The sequence below is a fragment of the Cucumis sativus genome, chromosome 7 (genome assembly GCF_000004075.3).
Source record: "Cucumis sativus cultivar 9930 chromosome 7, Cucumber_9930_V3, whole genome shotgun sequence".
In the NCBI taxonomy this organism is placed as follows: domain Eukaryota; kingdom Viridiplantae; phylum Streptophyta; class Magnoliopsida; order Cucurbitales; family Cucurbitaceae; genus Cucumis; species Cucumis sativus.
In genome coordinates this window covers 20,307,485-20,331,372 of record NC_026661.2, presented here as the reverse complement: position 1 = coordinate 20,331,372, position 23,888 = coordinate 20,307,485, and the positions used below count along the sequence as shown (strand labels likewise).

Below are 23,888 nucleotides of genomic sequence, written 5' to 3'. Positions count from 1 at the left end.
GGTCATGTATAATATTAATTTTTTTTGTCGACATGTCTTATTTTCATCAATATTCCACATTTATAAGAGTTTGAGAGACATTAAAAGTTAGTCGACATTTTCATTATACAATAGAAAATTTCAAAAAACATAACAAATAAGAAGCACAATGTAGCAAATGTTAATGTAATATAAATAATAAAAACCTCTTCACATCCACAATTATCGATATTTTCATTAAACTTTTTGTAAAATTAAGTTTCGATAATTTTGATAATATTGATATTGCATAAAGATAAAATGCAAATAGTAAGTTATACATGGACTTTATATTAAATTAAAATTTAATGATCTTACCAATTTAAATCACAAAATTTATATGGATGTACACATTCTTCTACCTTTCATTAAGTGAATATCATGCTAAACTTAGGGTTTAAGTCACCTAATCCTAGACTCTCTCACAATCAAATTAATTTAGACATCCTATATATTGATTATTGTGTATACTTAGTTAAAGATTGGTTTTACAAAATGGACTATTAGATTAAAATGACGTGACAAAAAAAAATTAATCTATTTGTACCACTCCTAAAATGTAAGCAATATTTGTCCAAAAGAAAAAAAAAGTGTAAACATATCCACCGATAACTTGGCAGTTGTTGAACGGAATCACCGATCGAAATACGCAGAACAATAATCAACGCTCAAATTTCTTCTCTACAAAATCCTATACAAACGCTTGAGTCTGTCTCCGGTTTCTTCGCTTTTGCTACCCTTTCTCTGTATTTGTTCTTTGATATTTATATACAGGCACAAATTTTGTAGACGTCGAGATATTTTGGTGGCGAATTTGAATCGTTATCAATGTCTTTTTCTCCATAAATATCTATTCACTTTTACCCACAACCCAATTTGAATTTCCCTTCCACTCTAATTTGTAATCCAAAGGAAACTGATTTTACCCATCTGACTTCTGTTCGTTATCTCTTCTTCGTTTGTGGGTTCTTCGTTTTTTCAGGTGAAATTTCTGTATTCTTCTTGTAGATCTCTATTTTATATTTTGTTTTTTGTTTCTGTATTTTGAAAGAAGTTATTGAATTGGGTTTGAATCGTCTCTGTTGATGGGTTTTAAATGTATTCCTTTTTGCTTATTTTCCTCTTTACACAATTGCTACTAGTCCTTTTATTTGTTCTTTGTTTATTGACAACTCTTGATGATCTCCCTGTTCTGCTTCTATTGCGGTTTGTGTTTTCTTTTTCTTTTGATGGCCTCTCTCTCTGAATGGTGCCATTTTTTGTTTTGTTCTTATCTTATTTTTGTTGGGCATTCCTCTGAATGTGTGTATTTTTTTGTTGTTGCCTTGTCTTCCTTGTTGTTTCGTTTATTATGAATCTTTCAATTTTCTCTTTATAGTTGATTCCTTCCATGACTTTAAATTTGGGGCTGTACCATTTCTGGTTGATTTAAACTAGAACTTTCAAATAGCAGGTTCGAATTTTCCATCCAATGTTGTCGGATTCTGGAAAAAAAACTCTAATCTCAAACTATTTATAGCTTTTCTGGTCTCTAAAATCAATGTGTTGGCTTCAAAATTCTGTGTTTTTCCACTTTACATTTGGTGACATCGTTTAACTATTTATTCAATTTCTTCAAGTTCTTTGGCAACCGATGTGGAAAAGTTTCCTTTTACTTGAGGTTGGTTTCTTTGATGTTATGTCTAATAGTGGCTAGATTTTGATTATGTGAAGCACACATTGTTGGACATTAATGAAAGTAGAAACGGAGTTCATTCTATGTCGGTATGATCTTGTCCAGGATCCATGGCGATACTTATTCAATTACGAGTTATTATACTGTTTTTGTAGTTTCTGCTCAACTCCTTTCGAATCTTTGCTAATGGATAATTATCTTATGATGCAGAAGTTTCTTGTTACGATGGATAGTTTACCAGAAGTATTGATTTGGGAAATATTGAACAGAGTTAAGAAAACAGTTGACAGAAATTCTTTGGCATTGTCATGTAAGCGCCTTCATCGTTTAGATAAAGAAAACAGACAGTTCCTTCGAGTTGGTTGTGGATTAGACCCTGCAGATGAAGCTTTGACATCTCTGTGTCTTAGGTTTCCCAATTTAGTACGAATTGAGATCACGTATTCAGGTTGGATGTCAAAACTAGGGAAGCAATTGGATGATCGTGGACTTTTCATTCTCTCCAACCATTGTCCATCTCTAACCGATCTCACCTTAAGCTATTGCACATTCATCACTGATGTTGGACTTCGGAATTTGATTTCCTGCTACAAGCTTTCAGCTCTGAAGCTGAATTTCACCCCTAGGATCACTGGCTGTGGGATATTTTCAATCGCTGTTGGATGCAAAAACCTCACAGTTCTCCATCTTATTCGATGTTTGAATGTCAGCAGTGTCGAGTGGCTTGAATACCTTGGCAAGCTTGAAACACTTGAAGATCTCTCAATCAGGAACTGTAGAGCAATTGGTGAAGGTGATCTGATAAAGCTAGGCCATAGCTGGCGAAAGTTGAAGCGGCTGCAATTCGAAGTAGATGCTAACTACCGATACATGAAAGTTTATGATCGTTTAGCTGTTGATCGATGGCAAAAGCAATGGATCTCTTGTGATGACATGTTGGAACTTAGCTTGGTGAACTGCATAATCAGTCCAGGGAGAGGACTTGCGTGTGTGTTGGGAAAATGCAAAAACTTGCAAAAAGTTCACTTAGATATGTGTGTTGGAGTTAGAGATTGTGACATAATAAGCTTGGCTCGAGAATCACGAAATCTCCGTTCCATTTCCCTCCGAGTTCCATCAGATTTTTCGCTCCCATTGTTAGCCAACAACACGCTGAGATTAACAGATGAGAGCTTAAAAGCCTTAGCTGAAAACTGCTCCCATCTCGAGTCAGTCAGAATCTCATTTGCAGATGGTGAATTCCCCTCGCTATCTTCATTTTCCCTCAATGGGATCCTTGTTTTAGTTCGCATGTGCCCCGTTCGAGAGCTCGCCCTTGATCATGTCTACTCCTTCAACGACATGGGGTTGGAAGCTCTCTGCTCGGCCTCCTATCTCGAATCTCTAGAGCTCGTAAGATGCCAAGAGATAAGCGACGATGGCCTACAGCTAGTAAGCCAGTTCCCTCAACTGCAAAACCTACGGCTGAGCAAATGCTTGGGGATCACTGATGACGGTCTGAAGCTGCTGGTCGACACATACAAACTCGAATCATTGGTTGTGGAGGACTGCCCTCAAATCTCCGAGAGAGGCGTCCATGGCGCTGCGAGAGCCATATCGTTCAGGCAAGACTTGTCATGGATGTATTGAAACTTGCTGAGTTTTCATCTCACATCAACAGTTGATCAGTGATCTTCGATAATGATTGTAATGTGTTAACTAAGTCCAAAATGTGAAAAGTAATAATAATGGACTCAATTCATTTGTCAAGTAATTTGCTTTTGCTTCTTGTTTGTCTATCTGTATATGAAACTAGAAAGAGATGGATTGGTGTTAGCTTTTACAAAGTCTTTGGTAATGCCATAAAAGAGGAGAGAAAACAAAACATAATATGTATACAAATTTAATCTCGTTTTCCCTTGGATTAAGTGATTTAAATTTTTTATTTTGTGTCAAAGTAGTCAAGATTATAAAGTTTACTTATATGGCTTAACATAAGGTGTGATTTACTGAATTGTTTGAATTATATTGAGGGAAGTTTTTTTTCCTTATGTTTTTGTTAATTGTCTTGTAGTGGTTTTGGCTAGTTGTCTGAGGTGGATATGATGCTGACGTTGATGCTCAATGTAATCTCCACGTCACCTCATTTGCACCATGTGTCCTTTTTTAATTTCTAGCATCATGGTTCCAATACCCTATGTTTATGTTTATTTTTGCCAAGTAATCTTATTTTGATTTAAATAGTGATATTATTATTATTATTACTAAAAGAAAAGAAAAAAAACCCAAATATGTCTCCTAATTTTTTTAAAAATTTCTTTTTAATAATTATTTATAAGATACAAAAATAAAAATTAGGAAATGTTTACCAATAGAGTAAATTTTAATTTATTAATAATAAAAAGTGCATCTTTCTAGTTTCTAATAATGATATTTTGAGTCTTTTTTATTTTTGTAAAATGCTCATCTTTTATGACAAAAAGATATTGGGACAAAAGGGTTTTAATATTTATTATATTACACGTCATCTTATTCAAAGGGCCATTTTTTAATTCAAAGCCCAATGGCCATTTCTTCCCACAGGAAACCTTCATTTTCATTGCCATTTCTCTCCTCTTCTCCTTCACTCTCTAAGCCCTTGAACACCAATTTCATTTTGTTTTCTTCATTTTCCAGCCGCCTATTCCTTCAGTTTCCTCCCTTTCTCCGATTCCACTGTGAATTTTATTCAATCCCTTTTCTTCTCTGACTTACTCATAGCTACTACCCCAATGGCTTCGCTTCCATCTTTCTTCCGTTGTTCCAGTCCTCCGCATCCCGATTTCACCTTGTTTCGAGCTCCCATCAATGGCGGAAGAATCCGCGCCTGTCTTAGTGTTGATTTACAAGGACCCAGTTCGTCAAAGCTTCAAAAAGGGGAACTGGGTCGCTCGAGCGAGGAGGTGATCGATTCAGAACGGAAGCTTTTCGTCGGAACTTATGCTCGTGCGCCGGTGGTTCTCTCCAGCGGTAAAGGATGTAAACTGTATGATCTTGATGGGCGAGAGTATTTAGATATGGCCGCCGGAATCGCCGTTAATTCCTTAGGTCATGGTGACCCCGATTGGCTACAAGCCGTAATCGAGCAGGCGAATACGGTCTCCCATGTTAGCAATCTCTTCCATTCAATTCCTCAGGTGAAACTAACCCCGAAATGAAAATATAATTGGAATTGTAAATGGGTTTAGTTTATAAGTGTAGTTGCCTGTTTTCATTGCTATAGGTTGAACTTGCAAAACGCCTTGTAGCTAAATCGTTTGCGGATCGTGTGTTTTTCACCAACTCTGGCACGGAAGCAAATGAAGCTGCTATTAAATTTGCTAGAAAGTTTCAGAGATTTTCTCATACTGAATCCAATGAGTTACCCCCTGTGGAGTTCATTGCTTTTTCCAATTGTTTTCATGGCAGGACAATGGGTGCTCTTGCCTTAACGAGCAAAGAGCATTACAGAACTCCTTTTGAGCCTGTTATGCCTGGTGTTTCTTTCTTGCCGTATGGTGATATTGAGGCTGCAACCAAGTTGATTCTCACAGGGAAAATTGCTGCTGTTTTCGTGGAACCCATTCAGGGTGAAGGTGGCATTTTCAGTGCTACAAAGGAGTTCTTGCTTTCCTTGAGGAATGCTTGTAATGAAGCTGGAACTCTTCTAGTCTTCGATGAGGTATAAAAAATTCTCTCCTTATCGCTCACAGCTTTCTAAGAATCCATAGCATCGCTTGTGTCTTCTTAGTACCATAATTGTCGAAAATTGGCTTGCATATATCTAGACTGATCGTACTGAACAATTGTTTGATTCAAATAGTTGTTGTGATACTTTATCAAATTGCTTTGTTCGTAAATGATCGAATAGAGAGAACTAAGAAACTACCTAAATTTTGTGACTTGTACATTTTTATTAATTTTTTTTAACAATGTTTGATGCAACTAGTTGGAGTGTTGCATCATCAAATTGCTTTTTTGGTAATTGAATCGATGATCACTTTAACGAAAACTAGAAACTTCCCACATTTTGTCTACTTTGTACCATGATTGTCCAAAATCAACTTCCATGTATCTTGACTAATCTTCAGTAAACCATTATTTGATTCAACTAGTTGTAGTGTTACATTATCAATTTGCTTTGTTGGTAAATGAACCAATGATCGATCAGTGCAAAAACTAAGAAACTGCCTAAATTTTATTCTGTATGTGTAGATTCAATGTGGATTGGGTAGAAACGGTCATCTCTGGGCACATGAAGCTTATGGTGTATATCCAGATATAATGACTCTTGCCAAGCCTCTAGCTGGAGGTCTCCCCATTGGAGCCGTACTAGTGACTGAAAGAGTCGCTGCTGCAATAAACTATGGAGACCATGGAAGCACTTTTGCAGGCTCACCACTCGTTTGCAATGCTGCAGTCGCTGTTGTAGACAAGATCTCAGACCCTGCATTCTTGCTTAGTGTCTCCAGGAAAGGTGAATACATGAAGAATTTGCTAAACCAAAAACTGGGAGGAAACTCACATGTTAAAGAAGTTAGAGGGCAGGGCCTTATCATTGGAATAGAATTGGACGTGCCTGCAGGTCCTCTCGTAGAAGCTTGTCGAAACTCAGGCCTTCTAATTTTAACAGCGGGTCAGGGGAATGTGGTTCGACTTGTACCACCATTGATCATCACAGAGCAAGAACTGGAGTTTGCTGCTAATATTATGCTTGAATGCATCTCTGTACTCGGCTGATCTTAAAGTTTTAGCTGCTAGTTTTTTAACAAAATGCTATCATGTCATCAAGTCTTGTATGTAATGTTATAATTTGAAATAAACTTGTATTTTGCTATGTGGTTTTGTCTTAAAGTAGGTGGAAATGGAGAAGCTTTTTGCAAGTGTTGTTTCTTTTTTATGAAATCATTAGCGTTAGTTTTAAAGTCCACTTTGATCATATTAAGCTGATCTAAACTAAGAAAAAGTATATTTAAATTATGAGTTTTGTTCTTATGTTATGTCTTAGTATTAGAACATTAGTGAAATTAACAATTATTTCCAAATTTTATTTACTACGATGATGATTATTATTGTTTTTGTTGGTAACTTTAAATCCAAATAAAAAAGACATCATTGAAAAGTATACTTTCAAGTTCTACTACTTCATGTTATTGTGCTAAATAATTAACTAACCTTGATTCATTGTTTTCATATTATTAATAATTATTACAAATATACTTTTTTATTAGAAAAGAAAATTCATAAATTCAGAAGATTGTTTAATATTATTGTAATGGTATTTGTTAAAATGAATTGATTTTACCCATTTAATTTTAAAATAAGGTTTCAACTCACTCAAAATCAAATAATATTAGAGTTGATTTGCTAACTAAAAGAATTGTATACCGATATAACATTCCTTCATAGTTTCTTAAATAAATTTAAACGAAAATGAAAATGAAATTTTAAATAAACATTATCAATTATGAAAAAAATAGATAGTGAAAGTACTTTTATCATTGGCTTCTCATTAGGTTCAAGAGACAAAGAAGTATTGAAAAGTGTTGTTAAAAAGGCTAGTTGACAATGAAAAGAGAGAAAGCACTTCCCACAAAACCAACTTATTTTTTTTCTTGGTGTTATTTGGGACAAAAAAATGAATACAAGATATAAATTCCCCCACAAGTAATTCAAGAAAAGAAGAAAAACTATCTCCCAAACATAGAACTTACACCATTTCATACAAACACCAAAGTACAAAAACAATAAAGTTATAATGATATCATACCCTTTTTCTTTTCCTTTTGTACTCTTTCATACACTCTTTGTTATTGGGATTCTCTCTTTTAAACCCACAAGCAAAATCCAAAGTGTCCTAATCCAAGAGAGTGTGTGTAAGACACTATATCCTTTGGAAACAACAATATATCTTTTGAGTACTTTTAAATTAACCCCCTTTTCTTTCCATGTATGTACAATAATATAATTGTATATCATTTGGTTTTAGAGTGTTGTAATTGTATAGACAAACATTCTTTTATTTGTTTTTGTGTGTTCTTTTTTAAAGTGAATGTTTCTCAAATTATCAAAATCAAAGTAAGGGCACTTACCCCATCACATTGGACAATGTCCTAAAATAATCTAACATCTCTTCTCAACTCTTCCTTCGTCCTCACCTTATTTTGAAGTTTCCAAGTGCCTTTCCTTCGACCAACCATCCTATCTTTCTTTAATATCTTTCACTTTTTCACATGCATATAATAAAATATTTAGATGGTCTATGTCAACACGAACAAGTTCAACCAATTGAATTATGTTTTGAAATGTTTCAAACAATTATACTTTCTAATACAATAATAATTAATAACAAATTGGTGTCATAAACATAAAATGGTGGTCTCAACTTAGAGATATTGATTTACATTACTATTCACAACTCATGTTGTGAAAGGAAGCACAGTTTTTTAGTTGTTACCTAAAAGTATGTTTGCAAGTACCATATAAAGAAAAACATCCCATACAAAATTCTTAACCAATATCATTTTTCCCATATATATAACATAACATAACATATTTGATTATAGACCATTATATATATATATATATATGGTGATTGTAGTATATTTAAGAAACATTTTAAAAGTTTTGTTAAATAATTATATAAGTATAGGACAAAATATATTAATGGTTTGGAAGAGAGGATGAAGGGAGTTTGATGATGGGATTATGAGGTGCTTCCATCCAAACGGTTACTAGGGTGTAGTTTCCCGTACTCAATTAAGTCTCATCCATTAATTAATTAATTAATTAAGAATACTTAATACCAAAAACAGGTCTTTAAATACAACACAAATTAAGCCAAACAGTCAAACAATCTTTTCTCTTGACGCCACCATGACGCTCTTTAATCCAACGCCCATAATTCCTCCCCTCGAGATCCCCCTTCTTCTTAATTACCCATACTGCCCCTCCCTAATCCCTTTCTTAATCTCTCTTTCTTCCCTAATTAAAACCATCTCTTTCCATCTTCATCGTTTATTATCATTTTCTTCAAGAATAGGAAAGGGTTATTTGCGTCATTTGCTGGGTATATTATATATATCCCTCCCTCCTGCGTAAACGAAAGACAAGTATATAAATGCGAGAGATTGCGGTCTCATCGATATTGATAGGACTTTATAAATCTAAACATAAATTAAATTTTATTTAATTTCCAATATAAAATCCTCATTGATCTTCCCTCCCTTCCCTCACCATCTCCGCCATGATTAACACTCACCCAATTCCTCCTCTTTACAACACTTTCTTCCCCCACTCTCCTCCCCCGGATTCCCAACTCGACGGAATCGCCGCCGTCGTCGGTCGTCAAGTCCTCTTCGGCGACAACCGACCCACACCCACTAAATCCTCATCCTCGACGTCGGCAACGGCACCGACGACGGGGCAGAGGAGTTACCGAGGAGTGCGGAAGCGGCCGTGGGGGAGATGGTCGGCGGAGATTCGTGACCGAATAGGGCGGTGCCGGCATTGGCTTGGGACGTTCGACACGGCAGAAGAAGCGGCGCGTGCGTACGACGCGGCGGCGAGGCGGTTGAGAGGGTCGAAAGCAAGAACGAATTTTGAAATGCCGTTGGTCGTCCCGATGGAGTCCACGTCAGCGTGGTCTACGTCATCAGTGGAAGTGAAAAGAAATGGTAATAAGTTGAAGAAAAATGATCGGAAGTGTTCGGTGGTTACGTCGGCGGCGCATCTGTTTAGTCCGGGAGTGGAGCTTGATTTGAAATTGGGAGTTAAGAACTTGATCACTTTTAATTAACCCCCTAATTATCTCTCTATATTTACTAAAATAGTAGTTCAAAAATCATGAATATATAGTATAATATAATGTTGTTGTAGTGAAAAAAAAAAAAAAAGGATAATATGTATGGGTTTAGTTTAGTTTAGTTTATGTATGTCCTTCCATTGACTGAATTAAGCTATGTTAGTTTGATCTCCTTTTACTTATGCACGAATTTTCTAATTAATACATTTCACAAAATTATTAACAGAGAATATTCAGAATCATGAGTGAAGAAATTATATATTTTAAAGATAATCAAGCAGGCAAGTAACAAAGATGCTATAGTTAACTAATGAAATGTATTGAATCCAAGTAATTAACTAAATAAGTATTCTTCTTCTCTCTTTTTTTTTTTTGGCATTCATTTTTTTATAATATTCTAGAAATTTAAGAAAAGATTAAAGATGTATTTTGGAATAAGATTTGTTTACATATTATATCAATTTCTTCCAAATCCAAACCTTCACTTAAAATTATTTGAAATTTTCGTAAGTAGATAAAGACTTCACTCTATTATAGCTTTTAAAATAGTTTAAGACTTCAAATACACATTATAATAACCATATACTATAACAAAAACAAATCCATATACCTGTGAAGTTTGAAATTTAATGAAGGAAAACAGAATTAGGGTTTAGGGGGGTGGGGGGTGGGGAGTAAGAAAAAGGGTGGTGATGATTGTGAGAAATAAAAAAAAGAAAAGAAAAGAATGAAGAGAGTTTTGATTGGACAGTTTTAGTCAGCCATCAGGCTCGTGGGTGTATCACACCGTACACACAACATACAAACTGTGGCAGAAGAGAGAGATTTAGGGTTTTGTTTGTTTTTAAATTTGTATAAAGCTAAGGCTCCCATGAAAACCGGGGTTCAACTTTGAAGAACAACACAATTTCAAACTAGGGTTTACTCAAATTACGTTCTCTCTTCAATTTCCCTTCTTCTTTTACGCCTACAAATGGCTACAAATTCTTCACCTCCCTCTCTTTCCACATTAATTCTCTTTTGAAAGGGTTTAAAGTAGACAAATTTAAACTACTGATATAACTACAGAAACATGTTTCTCATTCTCTTTTTATAAAACATACTTACATCATAAATGATAATCAATAGCGTTGGTTTTTAGAATTAGGATTGAATCTTATTTGTTGATTTTGGAACATGGGTCAAACTTGGTACTATTCTCAAATGTTTAATTTATTCATAGAGATAATGAAGATCGAATTTGACAGTGAAAATTCATCACAATTAACTATCTTAGACATTGTTTAGGTGTTTGTTTTGAATTCTAGTGAGAGTCATTATTGTTTTAAAAAAAAGAAAGGAATTATTTGAGTAGATATGCTGAAGTTTTAATTTTGTGTTTAGTACGGCATTTTGAATTTTAAGAAATGAAAAGTTAATGATCACCTTTTACATTTTTAATACAAATTTGAAACTTTAACCATTTATTAATTTTTTTAAAACATTATTAGTGACAAATTCAATCTATTTTATTTCATCTTTTATACCTAAAAAAGGATTTTTCTTTTTAAATAGAACAAAAAAACTATTTATACTCCATAAAAAAACGAAAAAAAAATCATTACATTTGGCTTTTTAATATAAAAAGTGTAAATATGTTGTTAATTTTATATTTTTGATCAATTTTGTTAAAAGTTACAAAGTTAATTTAATGTTGTATTTACTATAGCTGTACTAAATAAGTACTATCAAATGACGTAGAAATAAATTGAGTTATGGACACAACTAACATTATTATAAATCATGGATACTCTTCTTTTTATCACACATGACCCTCATTTTCTTTATGTGCTACTTTTAAATTATTTTTATTAAATTATAAATCGAAAATGAAAAGATTATTAAATATAATTTGAAATATATGAACAAATTGGTTCTATGGTGTAGTGGTTAGCACTCTGGACTTTGAATCCAGCGACCTGGGTTCGACTCCCGGTAGGACCTTTTTGTTTTAATTATTACTATTTTCCTTAATGCTGGTAATTAATTAAATATAAGAAATAAATAGAAAAGGGTATAAAAGTGAGAAGAAAGAAAAGGAGAGGGAGTTTGTAGGAAAGTGAATTAATTGGTTGGAAATCCAATAGAGAAATCATTTCAAAGTCATTTTATATGTCAAGTCTTCAATTTAACTTCTCATCCTCCATCCTCTTTTCTTCTACGTTTCCTAAACCCTTTTCTAATTTTTTATTATGAATAAATAATAAATTACTTTTATACTAATCGAGTTCTCTTTAGACATTTACTAAATTAGAGAATCAACTTGAACCGATCGATGCCCATCTCTATTCTCTACTAGCTACAACATAAGATCGAGCGTAGAGTATTACATTGAATTATTGGTTTTTTATTTTGAATTTGAGAAATTAGAAAATGAAAATAAAGAAGGGGTGAAAAATGGGGGATGTGAAAAGAAAGGGATAAAAAGGGACAGCAGAATCCCTTGCATGGATAACTATGTTGATTTTCATTCCTCTACTCAAACCCTAGAACTGACCTTTGATTTGATTTTTTATTTTTTTTCAATTTTAATTCATTTATTGTTTCTTTTTTCTAGAATGTATTTGTCTTGAAAATATTTATAAATTTCTCTATTCAAATAATTCCTTTTCATCAATCATTAATCAAATATCCTAAATAAATTTTGAAAATTGAACAATCCAACTTATCTCCATCAATCTATCTATCTATATATTTATATATATTCACTCTGCTCAAATAATAATTATTCTTCACATCAATTTAATTCCTTGTCTTTCTCTTCTGTCTCTTACAAAATAATGGATCTCAAATTTCAAATTCAATATAATGGGGAAAAAATAAAATAAAAAACTTATAATATTAAAGCTCCATTATTGCCTTTTTAGATACTCTTCATTACATTAACTAGGATTAAAATACAAATGAAAAATGGTAAAAGTGTAAAGAAAATAAAAACTCTACAACTCTTATCACATATAAACATTTAAGATTTTTTCTTTCTATATATTATAATTAATAAGAATTCCTCTTTTTTATTATTGTTATTGTTTGCATTTAGTAGTAGGAAGAGTATTCATTATTACTTTAGCTAAACTATTTTTTTTTTTTTGAAAAAAAATGTAGAGCTAATTTTGTGTGTGTATATCCAAAGTTATTAAAGAATAAGAAAAAAAGATAGTTATCATGAATGAATGTTTTGGTGAAGATTTTAGTAGTTTATTTATTGTTATGAAGACTACTACCTATTTGATTATTGTGATTTCCACATCTACTTTATCCTACATTTCAAAGCTCTCCCATCAACTAATTCAAACCATCCTTACAAAATCATAATAATAATAAAAATATTAACCTATCAATTTAAAATAATTTTCCTTCAAATTTTGATTTTTGTATTAAAATTCCCTCACATTTTGTTGTTGTAAAGATAATACAAAATATAGCAATTCAATTAAAATATTTGTCACGAATAGACCATAAGAGTTTATTAGCGATAGAAGTTTGAGGGATAGAGTTGGCTATATTTGTAATTTAGAAATAATAATCAATTATATAAAAAGAATTTAAAATTTTAAAAATACAAATAAACAATTACTCTATTTCTTTTAGAAAACGGGCCGATTTGTCTGGCATCAGGCCCAAATGAGCCCAACTAAGAATACTAGGGCCCATCTCCCACTTTAAAAAACTGACTTTAATATATATATATATATATAGCAAGCTGCACGGTAAATCTAAAGGCTCTCAGCTTCCATTTTCTATAAGAAAAGAAATAATAATTTATCCAAATTTCTCTGTCTTCTCTGATTTGATTTCCTTCTCAAATCTGAACGAAGCTGACAACAATGGAAGAAGATTTCCCATCCTTGCCTGAAGAATGCTGGGAGTTGATCTTCAATTTCCTCCTCCACCCCCGTCACACCCACCATTTTGAATCTCTCTCACTCGTCTGTAAGCAATTCTTCTCCATCACCAACAAGCTTCGAACTACACTCAGAATCTCCAATTTAACTATCCCCGCAATTCCCCGCATCTACTCCAGATTCCTCAATCTCAAACGGATTGATCTCAGCCACTTCAACGGCCTTCTCGATGGCCTTCTTCTTGGAATCGCACAATCCGGATTGGATATTGAATCGCTCGATATCTCTAATCAGAAGACTATTCCGGTTCATGATCTAATGGTATTTGGATCCGCGATGCAGAATTTGAGGGTTTTGCTTTGTTCCAAGATTAAGTTACTACCTGATGAGCATCTGGTTGTGATTGGTAAAGCGTTTCCGAATCTTGAAGAGCTCGATATTAGCTATCCTACAAATGTTCTCGGTTATCATAATTTTGTTGAGATTGAGGGTGAGGTTACGGATTCGGGGTTTCTCGCTTTGGTTCAGAGATTGCCGCGTCTTTGCAAGGTAAATCTCTCTGGAATTACGTTTGTTACTGATAAATCACTTCTAGCTTTAGCAACGGGATGTATGATGCTTAGGGAAATAGTGATTTGTGATTGTGATTTCATTACTCGATCGGGTATTGCACAGGCCTTGTCCCAGAACCCTAATTTGTGTTCAATTTCCGCTAATTGGATAGGGATGCCCTCTATTCGTTCTGATCTTATTCATTGGTTCGATTCTTTGCAAAATTTAACTTCTCTTGTTCTTTACGATTCAAATATTTCGGATGAGGTCCTGAATTCAGTAGCAAATTCATGTTTGTCACTGAAGAAGCTCGTTCTTTCACGTTGTAGCAACTTTTCGTTATCTGGAATTTTGTTGCTGTTGTACAAGAATCTTCCGATCGAATGGTTTTGTCTTGAAGCAGCTGAATTCCTAACTGATGAATCTGTTAAGGAGTTATCAGAATTTCTCCCAATGGTGAAATTCATAAACCTTAGCAACTGCTCTAATCTGACCTGTTCCTCCTTGTTCATCCTGGCAAGAAACTGCCCTGCTTTAACTGATATATACATGAAGAATGTTAATCTCAAGAACGAACACTACACAACTGATTTTGTCAATAACCAACTAATGTCTCTGGATTTATCTGAGAACAAGAATTTATGCAATGAGGGACTAGGGAAAATTGCTTCCAGTTTTCCAAATTTGGAGTTGTTGAAACTAAACCATTGTGGAGGAATCACAGAAGAAGGACTTGGAGAGGTTTTGAGTGTATGCACTAAGATTAGGCATTTGGAATTGAATTTCTGTACGGGAATCAAGAACATAGTCATGAAGTTTCAACTGTCAGCAATGGAGGTACTGAGATTACGGAGATTAGTAATTGAGGATTCAACATTAGCAATGGTTGGAAGAAGATGCCCTTCTTTAATTCATCTGGATTTGTTGGGGTGTTCAAAAGTGACAGCAGAAGGGGTGATGGAGGTGGTGAGAAATTGCAGAGGATTGAGGGAAATTAACATTTGGGATTGCTGTGAAATTGGTGTCAGTATTGTTCCATTGATGGTTTTCTCAAGGCCATCTCTGAGGGAGATAGTGCAAACCAATTCTCTTCTTAGTGCTAATCTAAAGAATTTTTTCTTGAGCCATGGATGTGTGGTATACGATGATGGATCTTTGTGGGATCTAAAGGGCTTCTCCGAGAATAGTCTCTAGTGAGTTTACTGCTTTCCTTCCTGCTATGGCTCAAGTCCTAATTGGAGAGAGAGATTTGATCATATATGCCTTAACAGGCAGGTTAGCCGTTCTAATTCATTTTAGGCTAAACTTATCATGATTTAATTGTACATTGAGATTATATTTGAGTAATGGCATAATTTGATAATTATGTATATAGATGATTGGTCTGAATGCATTTTTTAACGTAGTGGATGATTTTATGTCAGTTGAGCTATAAAAGAGGAAAATAAGTTTTTTTTTTTTTTTTTATAGAAAATTCAAGTATAACTTTTGCAAATGAAAATTTTGTTTATAAAATAATATTTGGAGAATATTTTGGTTAAAGATTTGAGATATGGAGATCTTTTCTCTCCAAATGAAAGAAGATTCAGTCCATAGTCTTTTAATTCTTCCATCGATAAAGGAAAATAAAAGATTCTCTTCAAAATTTTAAAAATAAAATCACTCTGATAATTTCTTTATTTTTTTTGTTTTCACTTTTAAAAGTGCTTTTTAAATTCTGTATTTTTAAAATAAGTATTTTTTGATACATAGAATATAGAATGATTTTGAATTTGAAACATACAACCGCAATGAAAATTATTTGCAGGGGACAAAAATGTAAAACTGAATCTTAAAGTTTTGACGATTATTTATAAATTTAATAAATACTTCCATAAGTGAACCCCAAAAAGAAAAAACCATATTTGTTTAGTTATGAAATAATTTGAGATCTCTATGGATTGGTAACCTATTGTCTTTTCTATTGTTTGCTATATGGTACGAAATTATGTTCCATCTTTATATTACATAATACCTAAAAAAATAAAACATCTCTATATCTTTTCAATTTATTTTCGACCAAATTGACATTTTAAATGCTTGTATAGTGTCATCATAGTTGATGGACAATTCATGGTGATTCTAAACTTAAATTAACCTTGCACACGTTTATTTGATTCCCACCCCCTCACCTATGGTAACCATCTTAATTGCGGGATTTGCAAAAACAACCATACCTAATGCGCAGTGAAGAGATTGTAGAATGTTTAAGCAACCTGCAGCTGAAAAATAGGTATAAGGAAGGATTGTCTGTTTTGAAGGATACAGTGAGACAACCCCTGTATAATCTTCACATATTCGTGAATCATGAATTCTATGTTAATTCTAACAAGGCCTCTCCATATCTCCAACCTTTAGCAAATCACAATGATGTTATAGAAGGTAAAGCCAATCAGCTACTGGGAAGAAGGCAATGGACTCCATGTCAGAGAAGCAAAGTCCCAAACTTTACATCATCTATTTTAACAAGTAGACAGGTTGTGGATAAATAAATAATAAATACAAAATTTCAAATAAAAAAGTACAATCTAATTTCAAGCAAAAGAAAAAAAAAATGAAAAAGAAAAGAGATCATAGAGGGTAATAATTAGGAATTAAATGAAAACAAAAAGAACGAAGGTAATAATTGGGCATTAAATTGGGGAAATCAGGCTTAGGATAGAAGCAAAGGGTAGGATGGTAAATAACAATGAAAAAGAGAGTGGTGGGTAGGGGTGGGGGTGAGTCACACGTGTGGAGTAGAGAAACGGCACGTGTTAAAAGAAAGAAGTAAGGCACGCGCTTCGTACGTTAACGAACTTCAAACCCACACCACCCGCCACATTTATGCCTCTTCACCGCTACTCTCTTTTATTCCTTTTTCTCTTTTTCTTTCCATTCCTTAATTATTTATTAATTCATTTTTAATTCTATTTTTGGTATCTCCAAAATACTATTAAATAAATAAATAAACTATTTTTGTACTCATCATACTTACTTACTTACTTACTGCCTTTTTCTTTATTTTAGTTTCTATTTTCAACAATACTTTCATGTATTCATCTTTGCATTTTCAACTTTTGTTAGTTCAGTCTTTTCTCTTTTTTGTATAATTTCAATCCAATCACTTTTTTTTTAAAAATGTATAGTTTCATATTCAAGGATTCATAATTATGCTCAGACAACATTTGTGTGGTTTTTTTTTTTTTATGAATTAAATTATAATTTTTAAAATATATGTTTTCAAAGGGGATTACAATGAATAATAAGACAAAAATCAAATAAATGTCTTAAAAGTATGAAAAATTAAAAATAACTAAAATGGAAATGTACCATAAAGTTTTATTTTACCTTATTCATTTTAATTTCCATTTCCTAAGACACAATAGCTATAGTATTAACTCTTGAATTTGAGGTGGTTTGTTTTATTAAAATACAATAAAATTACTATATTGAATTAATATGTTGAATAAGGAGTTTGTTAATATAATATTAGTTATGGTAATTTGTGTTTTAAAGTATAAATTATAATAATATGTGTTTAAAGGGTAAAGTATTTAATTTAAGAATGAAATAATAAATATTACGGCATAGTACACACTTTAGAAAAAGGAGGTTTTGAAACATGGTTAATTATAGTTAATTAGAGACTGAAAAATAACATTTATGGAAGAAATGTGTGGTTATTATAGTCATAATAATGGCATGTAAGGAGTTATCAAATTACACTTCACAACAACATGGCCTCATGGAGAGCAATCATCTAATCAGACATCATATATTCATTCTTCAAGTAAGAAGCAATTAAGAGTATAAGCAACAAAAGCCTAAAATAATGTCTAACAATGGAGAATTTAGATGTCATCAACAAAAGCTTAAACTTTATCTTCGAACTCCTTTTAGTGCTAAAAGAAAATATCATTTAAAAGAGCGGTTCATATAATCAGAGGATAAAAATGTGTGTGTTTTAATTAGAAAATTGAGTTTAGAAAAGTGTTAATTAAGAGATAGAAAAGAATACCCTAAAATTGTGATTTATTGATGGAGAATATAATATAATATCTAAACCAATCGAGGAGGGAGGAGAAGAGGAGAGGAGAGGAGAGGAGAGGAGTAGAGTAAAGAAAAGAAAACAAAGAAATGGGAGGGAGTAGATGGAGTCATTGCCACGTTTCGCAAGGGGAAAGAGAAAAGGGAAAAAGGAAAGAAGAGAGAGAGAAAAAAAAAGAGAAAATGTAGAGAGAGAGAGTAATGGAATTTTGTAGAGAGTAGATGAGGAAGTAATGAACGTGACCATCCACTTCCAAACCCCCCCCATGGCCCCATCTATATAAACCTCCTCCTTTCCCCATTCCCCACTTTCTTCTCCTTCCGCCACCAAATCCCATTTCCCTCTCTCTCTCTCTTTCTACTTTCTCTCTCATCACCACCGATTTCACCATGTCTGACCTTGAATGGGTCGACGTTGCTCTCTCCGATGACTCTCTCGTCGTCGACTTACTTCTTCGCCTCAACCGTCCTCCCTCTCCCCCACTCCCTCTCGACTGGTCTGTTCGTCAGCCTCGTTCCAAGCAGATTCTTCCTCGCCACACCTCCGATTCCGCTGCCAGAGCCAGTCCCACCACTCCCCTCACTTGGAGCAGCAGCGGCGGCGGCGGTGGCGGCGGCGGATTCGTCGACGCATCCGACGCCGCAAGATCTAAGGTTCCCATTCCTTTCGGTTTCCGTTTTTTTCTTTTTCGGTTGTGTTTCGTTTTTCATGTTCTTCTTCTGAAAGAAAAAGAAAAATCAGTCAGTGCATGCGAATATACGAAAGTACCCCTCCGTCGGCGACTTATCGGAGTTTTTTTTCTTTTCTAAACAACCTTTTTTCTTCAAACTCCCAATTACGGATCTACCCTTCCTTTCCCCCCCACCGCCGGCGACTTCTCCGGCCGTTTTTTCATAATTACCCAAATACCCATTTCAGCCAATGATGGAATGGAACCACCCCTTTTCTCTTTTCCCCAAATGGATGACCTCTGTTGGACGCAAATGGGTCAAAAAGAGTGGGTAGTAATGGCATTCCGAAAAGGGTATTTTGGTAATTTGGATATTACACAACAAAAGAAAGAAATGGCACACACAAGGCAGTGTAAAAGAGTCAAACCCCTTTCTTTTCTTCATTAGCATTGGCCCAATAAACTCCACCTGGAATATAAGATTATAGAGATATCCCCCCAAAAGTAATAGTCAAACCCTAGTTTGTACCACAAGGGTCATTTTCGTCATTCCCGTCATTTCACCCCTAAAAGGGCCCCTCTTTATCGGTGGCGTGTCTCCGTGGCAATGAAGTCTGTGTGCAAACGCTGTTGGTGGTTGTGCCCTTTTTATGTTTGGTTTATGAAAATATTATACCCCAAAAAAACCTTTAAAATAATCCACTCTGCTCGTTTCTATCTTAACTTTGTTGCTTTGCTTCATCTCTACCCTTCATTTCCCCTCTTAATCTGACAAAAGTTTCTGTTTTTTTAATGGTTTAGATATATTAGATTCTTTGGTATGGTCAAAAGGTCTCGAGTGTTCTTTTTTTTAAATGGTTGTGTTTTGTTTTTCATTTCTCTTCCATGACAGCCTGTGATCCTAAACTTTTTCCCTTTTTTTCTTATAAAACATAGATTTTTGTGTCTGGAAAATGGTACAACAATGTTTTTCTCATTTTGATGAACTACAAACTAAAAACTTAGTGGTTGATTTTGGTTTGATACTTTTTTCCCCCTTTAATAAACTCCATTAAAAGTTACTTGGGTTTAACAAACTTATAGCTTGTTCATTGTGTGTTTGGTGGGGGGGGAAGGGCCCCACTTGTGGAAAAAGAAAAAGAAAGAAGAATCCAACTTGTGAAATGGGGCATCTCCTAATTCAATGTTTTTTCTTGATTGGTTGTATTGGTATTAGTGGATATGATAATTAGAAGTAGTTGTTAGTAATTAGGATACAATTGTTGGTTTCCATAACTCTTTAGTTTGTAAGTTGACTGAGTGATGAACTTTTGAATGGTTTGTTTGTTTGGCAGATTGCTGGTAAGAGTGAAGTGGTTGCAACAATGAAGAGGCCAAGAAAGAAAAAAGTATGGTTTTTTTCTTCTATCACCAATAAATTCCCATTTCCCAATTCCCAATTCCCAAATCCCCACTTTATTCTTTCTTTCTTTGTTGTCTTCTTGCTTTTGTTTTTCACCCTTATCTTTTCCCTCTTCCCTTTTTGGTTACTGTGTTAGATTCTGAGTTTATTTCCTTTTTTGGGTGTATCCATTGGTCATATACTCGTATTATCTTTAGTGTGTGTTTTGGATAATGCTGATTATTGTGTTCATGGTGGATGGCAGACATTAGGAGAACTTAAAGAGGAGGAAGTTTTGCTATTAAAGGAAAGGAGAAGCTTGAAAGATGTATGTTTACTTTTTATTGTGAGAAAATGGGAATTATCATCTAACTTTCATCGGTTTCGGTCGTCTTCTTGCTTAAATTTTTTCATTTTATGAGGACAGGCCTTGGCTACCTTGAGGCTTTCCGTGGAAAAACAAAGGGCTATGAATGGAAGCTTGAAGAAAATGAAGGTGAATCTTCATATTTTTCACATTCTTCTTGTATATTTCTTTTTGTTGAATGTGATTGGGGAAGTTCCACTTCATTCTTATACAACTTCTTAAATCATTATTATTATGACTGAAAAGCCTCTGCTTTTTCTTTTTTTTTTTGTCTTTGTCTTTGCCTTTGCCCCTTTTATTATGTCCTTTTTACTGATGTTTTCATCAGTAAGTTTAGATTTATGGTTTGTGGTGGAGGTCAAGTAGAGAATCAATCCATTGGCTTGTTCAAGTGATTAGTGTTTTCTCCACAGATTCCTTGTTTAAATAGTCATGTATAATTTTTTTTGTCTTCTTAGACTTAAGTACTTTAGTTGGGTGGGTAGTTTTATGAGGATTAACTTTATTTCTGGAAAAGATGCCTTTCTTTGCAACAAAGCATAAGGAAAAAAAGGAGAGATTATCTCAAATGGTTAACCAAACAAAAGCTAATTTTCAAGGAGCAATACTTGGTGGCATCCCGAGCCACACCCATTTTTTCACTTCAACCACAGTTAAACTAAAAGATGGTTGAACATTTGATGGGTGCAACCTTAGATTTACCCAACTTTTCTCTTTTTGAAAACTTCTTTTAAACAGTTACTTTGATGTTGCCACAACAAAAGTCGTGTCACATGTGAATGCAGCCCGGAGATGTGTTGCACAATGAACACTTGAGATATAGATCTTAAAAATTAGATTCTCAGCTTTTATCTGATAATTAGAGAATATTGCAATGACACTAATTACCTGAAGAAGCTATCTTAATGTGTTACAGAAGCTAAATTGCACTTTTTGATATTCTACAGCTTGATCTCGAATCGCAGCAAGCGACCAAAATGGTTGTAACATCTGCTGTTCTGGGGGAAGCAAATTCCAACCAATCACAACAACTGCAGACGCCACCCAGATCAATGTGCAGCACAACGCCCATTGGAGCCGACGCTTCTTACCAATTAACAATGCCAAATGTTTCTTGCAAACTACAAGAGATTGCAACTTTAGGGACCGTTCGTTTATTACCCGATCTTAATTTGCCTTTTCAGGAGGATTCTAGCACCGAGGCCCTGTACCGAATGAGCTAGGCAGATTCAACAGATTGAGCATATATTAAGCTTCCTTAACCGAGAGACAAAAATTGACAACGTGGACGAGGAGAGGGCATTTGCTTCTTAATAAGATGTTCCTAAATCCTAACCCTGCCATAGGCTTCAGTTACTTGTAACTGTAATTAACAAAACCAATTTTCTCAGCTGCATATTCATATAACATCCTTTTTTTCCCTTTCCATAGTACCAAAAAAAAAAAAAAAATCGAGAAGAGAACCACGTCGAGACCCCTGAAAAACCCTTTAGCTCTTTAGTTATATTATTCATTCCACAGGTTTCTGCATATGCTTATATTCTTTGGAGCCAGACCCTCTCCCTCTCCGTCATCTCAGACACAAAAGAGATTGATTGCAAACACTGTAATTATTATTATTAGATAAAAAGCAAACAAGATTCTGTGTTCTCTACATCTAATTTTTAATGATAGAATTGCTATGTCATTTCTTCAATCCCTCTTTTAATAATGTGATCAGTGAGCATTCTTTGCACAATTTACAGGCCAACAGAAGCTTCAAACTTGGAAAATTCAATAAACAGTAATGGCCCACAAAAAATTTGAATCTTCAATTTGGTAATTTTACTCAGTCAGACATGACGAAAGCAAAAATGAAATAAATCTTAAAAAGAAATAAACCATCAGTTACTTCTCTCTGTCCCAACACTAATTTGTAGCCAACGAAATGGAGGGAATGAGCATATGATAATCATATTTAATTAACTCCATACTCATTACTAATTAAAGAAGTTTCTTTTCCCCAATTGGGTTTGGTATTTTTCAAAAAATACCTTGTACAAAAATAAACAAATCTGTTCCTTTTAAATTGGGCAAAACTGATATCTTTAACCAATAAAACCTGTGAATTGGCAAATGAATCTCTCTCTCTCTTTCACTCTATAGGATGAGGGGAATCACTTTGGGATTAAAGTAAAAATAAGTTTTCAAATTTCCTTTACGGGCCGTTTATATTTTATGGGTATTGATATTTATGTGTCTGAATATAACTGTGTTAAATTCCCACTTTTGTATACATAAATAATAATTAAATGCAAGATTGATGTAATTATTAATTAAAATTATCATTATTTACTTAACTTTTATATTAATTAATTAATTAATTATAAAAAATGAATACTTTATATTCTATTTTTATTAAACACAATTAAATTATTTAAACTAATTAAAAACATTGACCATTAATGATAATAAATTATATTAAATAGTTAAGATAACATTAAAAACAAATTTATTAAGTGAAAGTAATATATTTATACTTAGTAATTAATAAAAACAAATAATATACCCTGGAAGTTAATTTATTTAATGACATTTGATACTCAAGAAAGTTAAAAGAGCCAGAAGAAAAAAAAAATGTTTCTGTTTCTTTTCCTTTTCCTCTTTTCTTTCTTTCTTTGAGAAAGAAATTCTATAACACAAAACAAAAAAGTGTCAAAAGTCTTCCAAATTAAATCACTTTCTTTCTTCATTACCTTTCACCTCTTCTTGCAAACGATGGGTATACACACACACACACATACCTCGATACCAACTCTCCAAAATGGAGAATGGGACAGAGACAGACGGAGGGAGAGTACACCCTCGACCAATGTCCCGTCTCGCCACCCTTATTAATACCTCTTTATTTCTCAACGATGAAAACATCGTCCCTCTCAACCCTTTTATTTAACTTTTCCTTTAACTTTATTGACCAAAGTTGTGATTTTAAGAAGGCTCCAAATTGGCCATCTATTTATTTCATGACATGCATTTATTTCTCCCCTTTCTTTTGAGTTCAACAAGTCAGGTGGTGGTGATGAATGGAGATGTAACACTTGGATGTGCATTCATTAGTGAGATTGATTACATTAATTTCCAAACTATAAAAATACCAAACTATCATATACTCTAACATAAACTATATTTTAGTATATCAATCATAAGCATTATATCTCTAGTGAACATGTTTAAGAGAAAAAGCTGTTATACTAATTACGATGGAGATTCTTTTATTTTGGTTTAGTTTAATGTATTGTCACTCACCTTTCTGTAGGTAGGGGAGGACACTAAGAAGGGGTGGGGGTCTCATTTTGATATCAATTATTGTACTTTAAATTGGTTAGATTTCTTTTTACTACAATTTTAATATACTCAATCTTTTATATATATTAATTTGGATAAAAATGAACCAAACGTTACACTTAAATATCCTAGAATTCTACATCAATA

General features: G+C 33.6%; 4 protein-coding genes and 1 non-coding gene across 7 annotated transcripts; all 5 read left to right on the top strand.

Annotated features, from left to right (window-relative positions):
• Positions 1 to 591: 591 nt before the first annotated feature.
• On the top strand, positions 592 to 3,620 carry LOC101212290 (F-box/LRR-repeat protein 14). Of its 3 annotated transcripts, XM_031888376.1 has the most exons (3): positions 592 to 1,000; positions 1,708 to 1,782; positions 1,904 to 3,620. In XM_031888376.1, exons 2-3 carry the CDS (start codon positions 1,777 to 1,779, stop codon positions 3,320 to 3,322), a joined length of 1,425 nt encoding a protein of 474 aa, XP_031744236.1. In that variant the 5' UTR covers positions 592 to 1,000; positions 1,708 to 1,776; the 3' UTR covers positions 3,323 to 3,620. The 3 variants fall into 3 exon arrangements, with proteins under 3 accessions (XP_031744236.1, XP_011659511.1, XP_011659510.1); XM_011661209.2 differs by lacking the exon at positions 1,708 to 1,782 and having other exon boundaries at positions 1,907 to 3,620; XM_011661208.2 differs by lacking the exon at positions 1,708 to 1,782 and having other exon boundaries at positions 594 to 1,000.
• Positions 3,621 to 4,244: 624 nt separating this feature from the next.
• Positions 4,245 to 6,683, top strand: LOC101211809 (acetylornithine aminotransferase, mitochondrial). The gene is made up of 3 exons (XM_004135821.3): positions 4,245 to 4,848; positions 4,935 to 5,372; positions 5,906 to 6,683. Exons 1-3 carry the CDS (start codon positions 4,444 to 4,446, stop codon positions 6,428 to 6,430), a joined length of 1,368 nt encoding a protein of 455 aa, XP_004135869.1. The 5' UTR covers positions 4,245 to 4,443; the 3' UTR covers positions 6,431 to 6,683.
• Positions 6,684 to 11,405: 4,722 nt separating this feature from the next.
• Positions 11,406 to 11,477, top strand: TRNAQ-UUG. The gene has a single exon. It is a non-coding gene; the product is annotated as a tRNA-Gln (tRNA).
• Positions 11,478 to 13,249: 1,772 nt separating this feature from the next.
• On the top strand, positions 13,250 to 15,348 carry LOC105436190 (F-box/LRR-repeat protein 7). The gene has a single exon (XM_031889411.1). The coding sequence runs from the start codon at positions 13,361 to 13,363 to the stop codon at positions 15,122 to 15,124; it is 1,764 nt and encodes a 587-aa protein (XP_031745271.1). The 5' UTR covers positions 13,250 to 13,360; the 3' UTR covers positions 15,125 to 15,348.
• A 2,789-nt stretch (positions 15,349 to 18,137) lies between these two features.
• On the top strand, positions 18,138 to 22,113 carry LOC101212535. The gene is made up of 5 exons (XM_004135824.3): positions 18,138 to 18,652; positions 20,004 to 20,057; positions 20,316 to 20,378; positions 20,478 to 20,546; positions 21,365 to 22,113. Exons 1-5 carry the CDS (start codon positions 18,389 to 18,391, stop codon positions 21,638 to 21,640), a joined length of 726 nt encoding a protein of 241 aa, XP_004135872.3. The 5' UTR covers positions 18,138 to 18,388; the 3' UTR covers positions 21,641 to 22,113.
• Positions 22,114 to 23,888: the final 1,775 nt, after the last annotated feature.

Excerpts from the sequence above, each read along its gene's own strand:
- LOC105436190 (XM_031889411.1), top strand. The coding sequence starts at position 13,361 with ATGGAAGAAGATTTCCCATCCTTGCCTGAAGAATGCTGGGAGTTGATC.
- LOC101212535 (XM_004135824.3), top strand. The coding sequence starts at position 18,389 with ATGTCTGACCTTGAATGGGTCGACGTTGCTCTCTCCGATGACTCTCTC. Across the intron at positions 20,379-20,477 it reads AAAGGAGAAGCTTGAAAGAT|GCCTTGGCTACCTTGAGGCT; the intron begins GTATGTTTACTT and ends TTATGAGGACAG. Across the intron at positions 20,547-21,364 it reads GAAGCTTGAAGAAAATGAAG|CTTGATCTCGAATCGCAGCA; the intron begins GTGAATCTTCAT and ends GATATTCTACAG.
- LOC101211809 (XM_004135821.3), top strand. The coding sequence starts at position 4,444 with ATGGCTTCGCTTCCATCTTTCTTCCGTTGTTCCAGTCCTCCGCATCCC. Across the intron at positions 4,849-4,934 it reads TCTTCCATTCAATTCCTCAG|GTTGAACTTGCAAAACGCCT; the intron begins GTGAAACTAACC and ends TCATTGCTATAG. Across the intron at positions 5,373-5,905 it reads CTCTTCTAGTCTTCGATGAG|ATTCAATGTGGATTGGGTAG; the intron begins GTATAAAAAATT and ends CTGTATGTGTAG.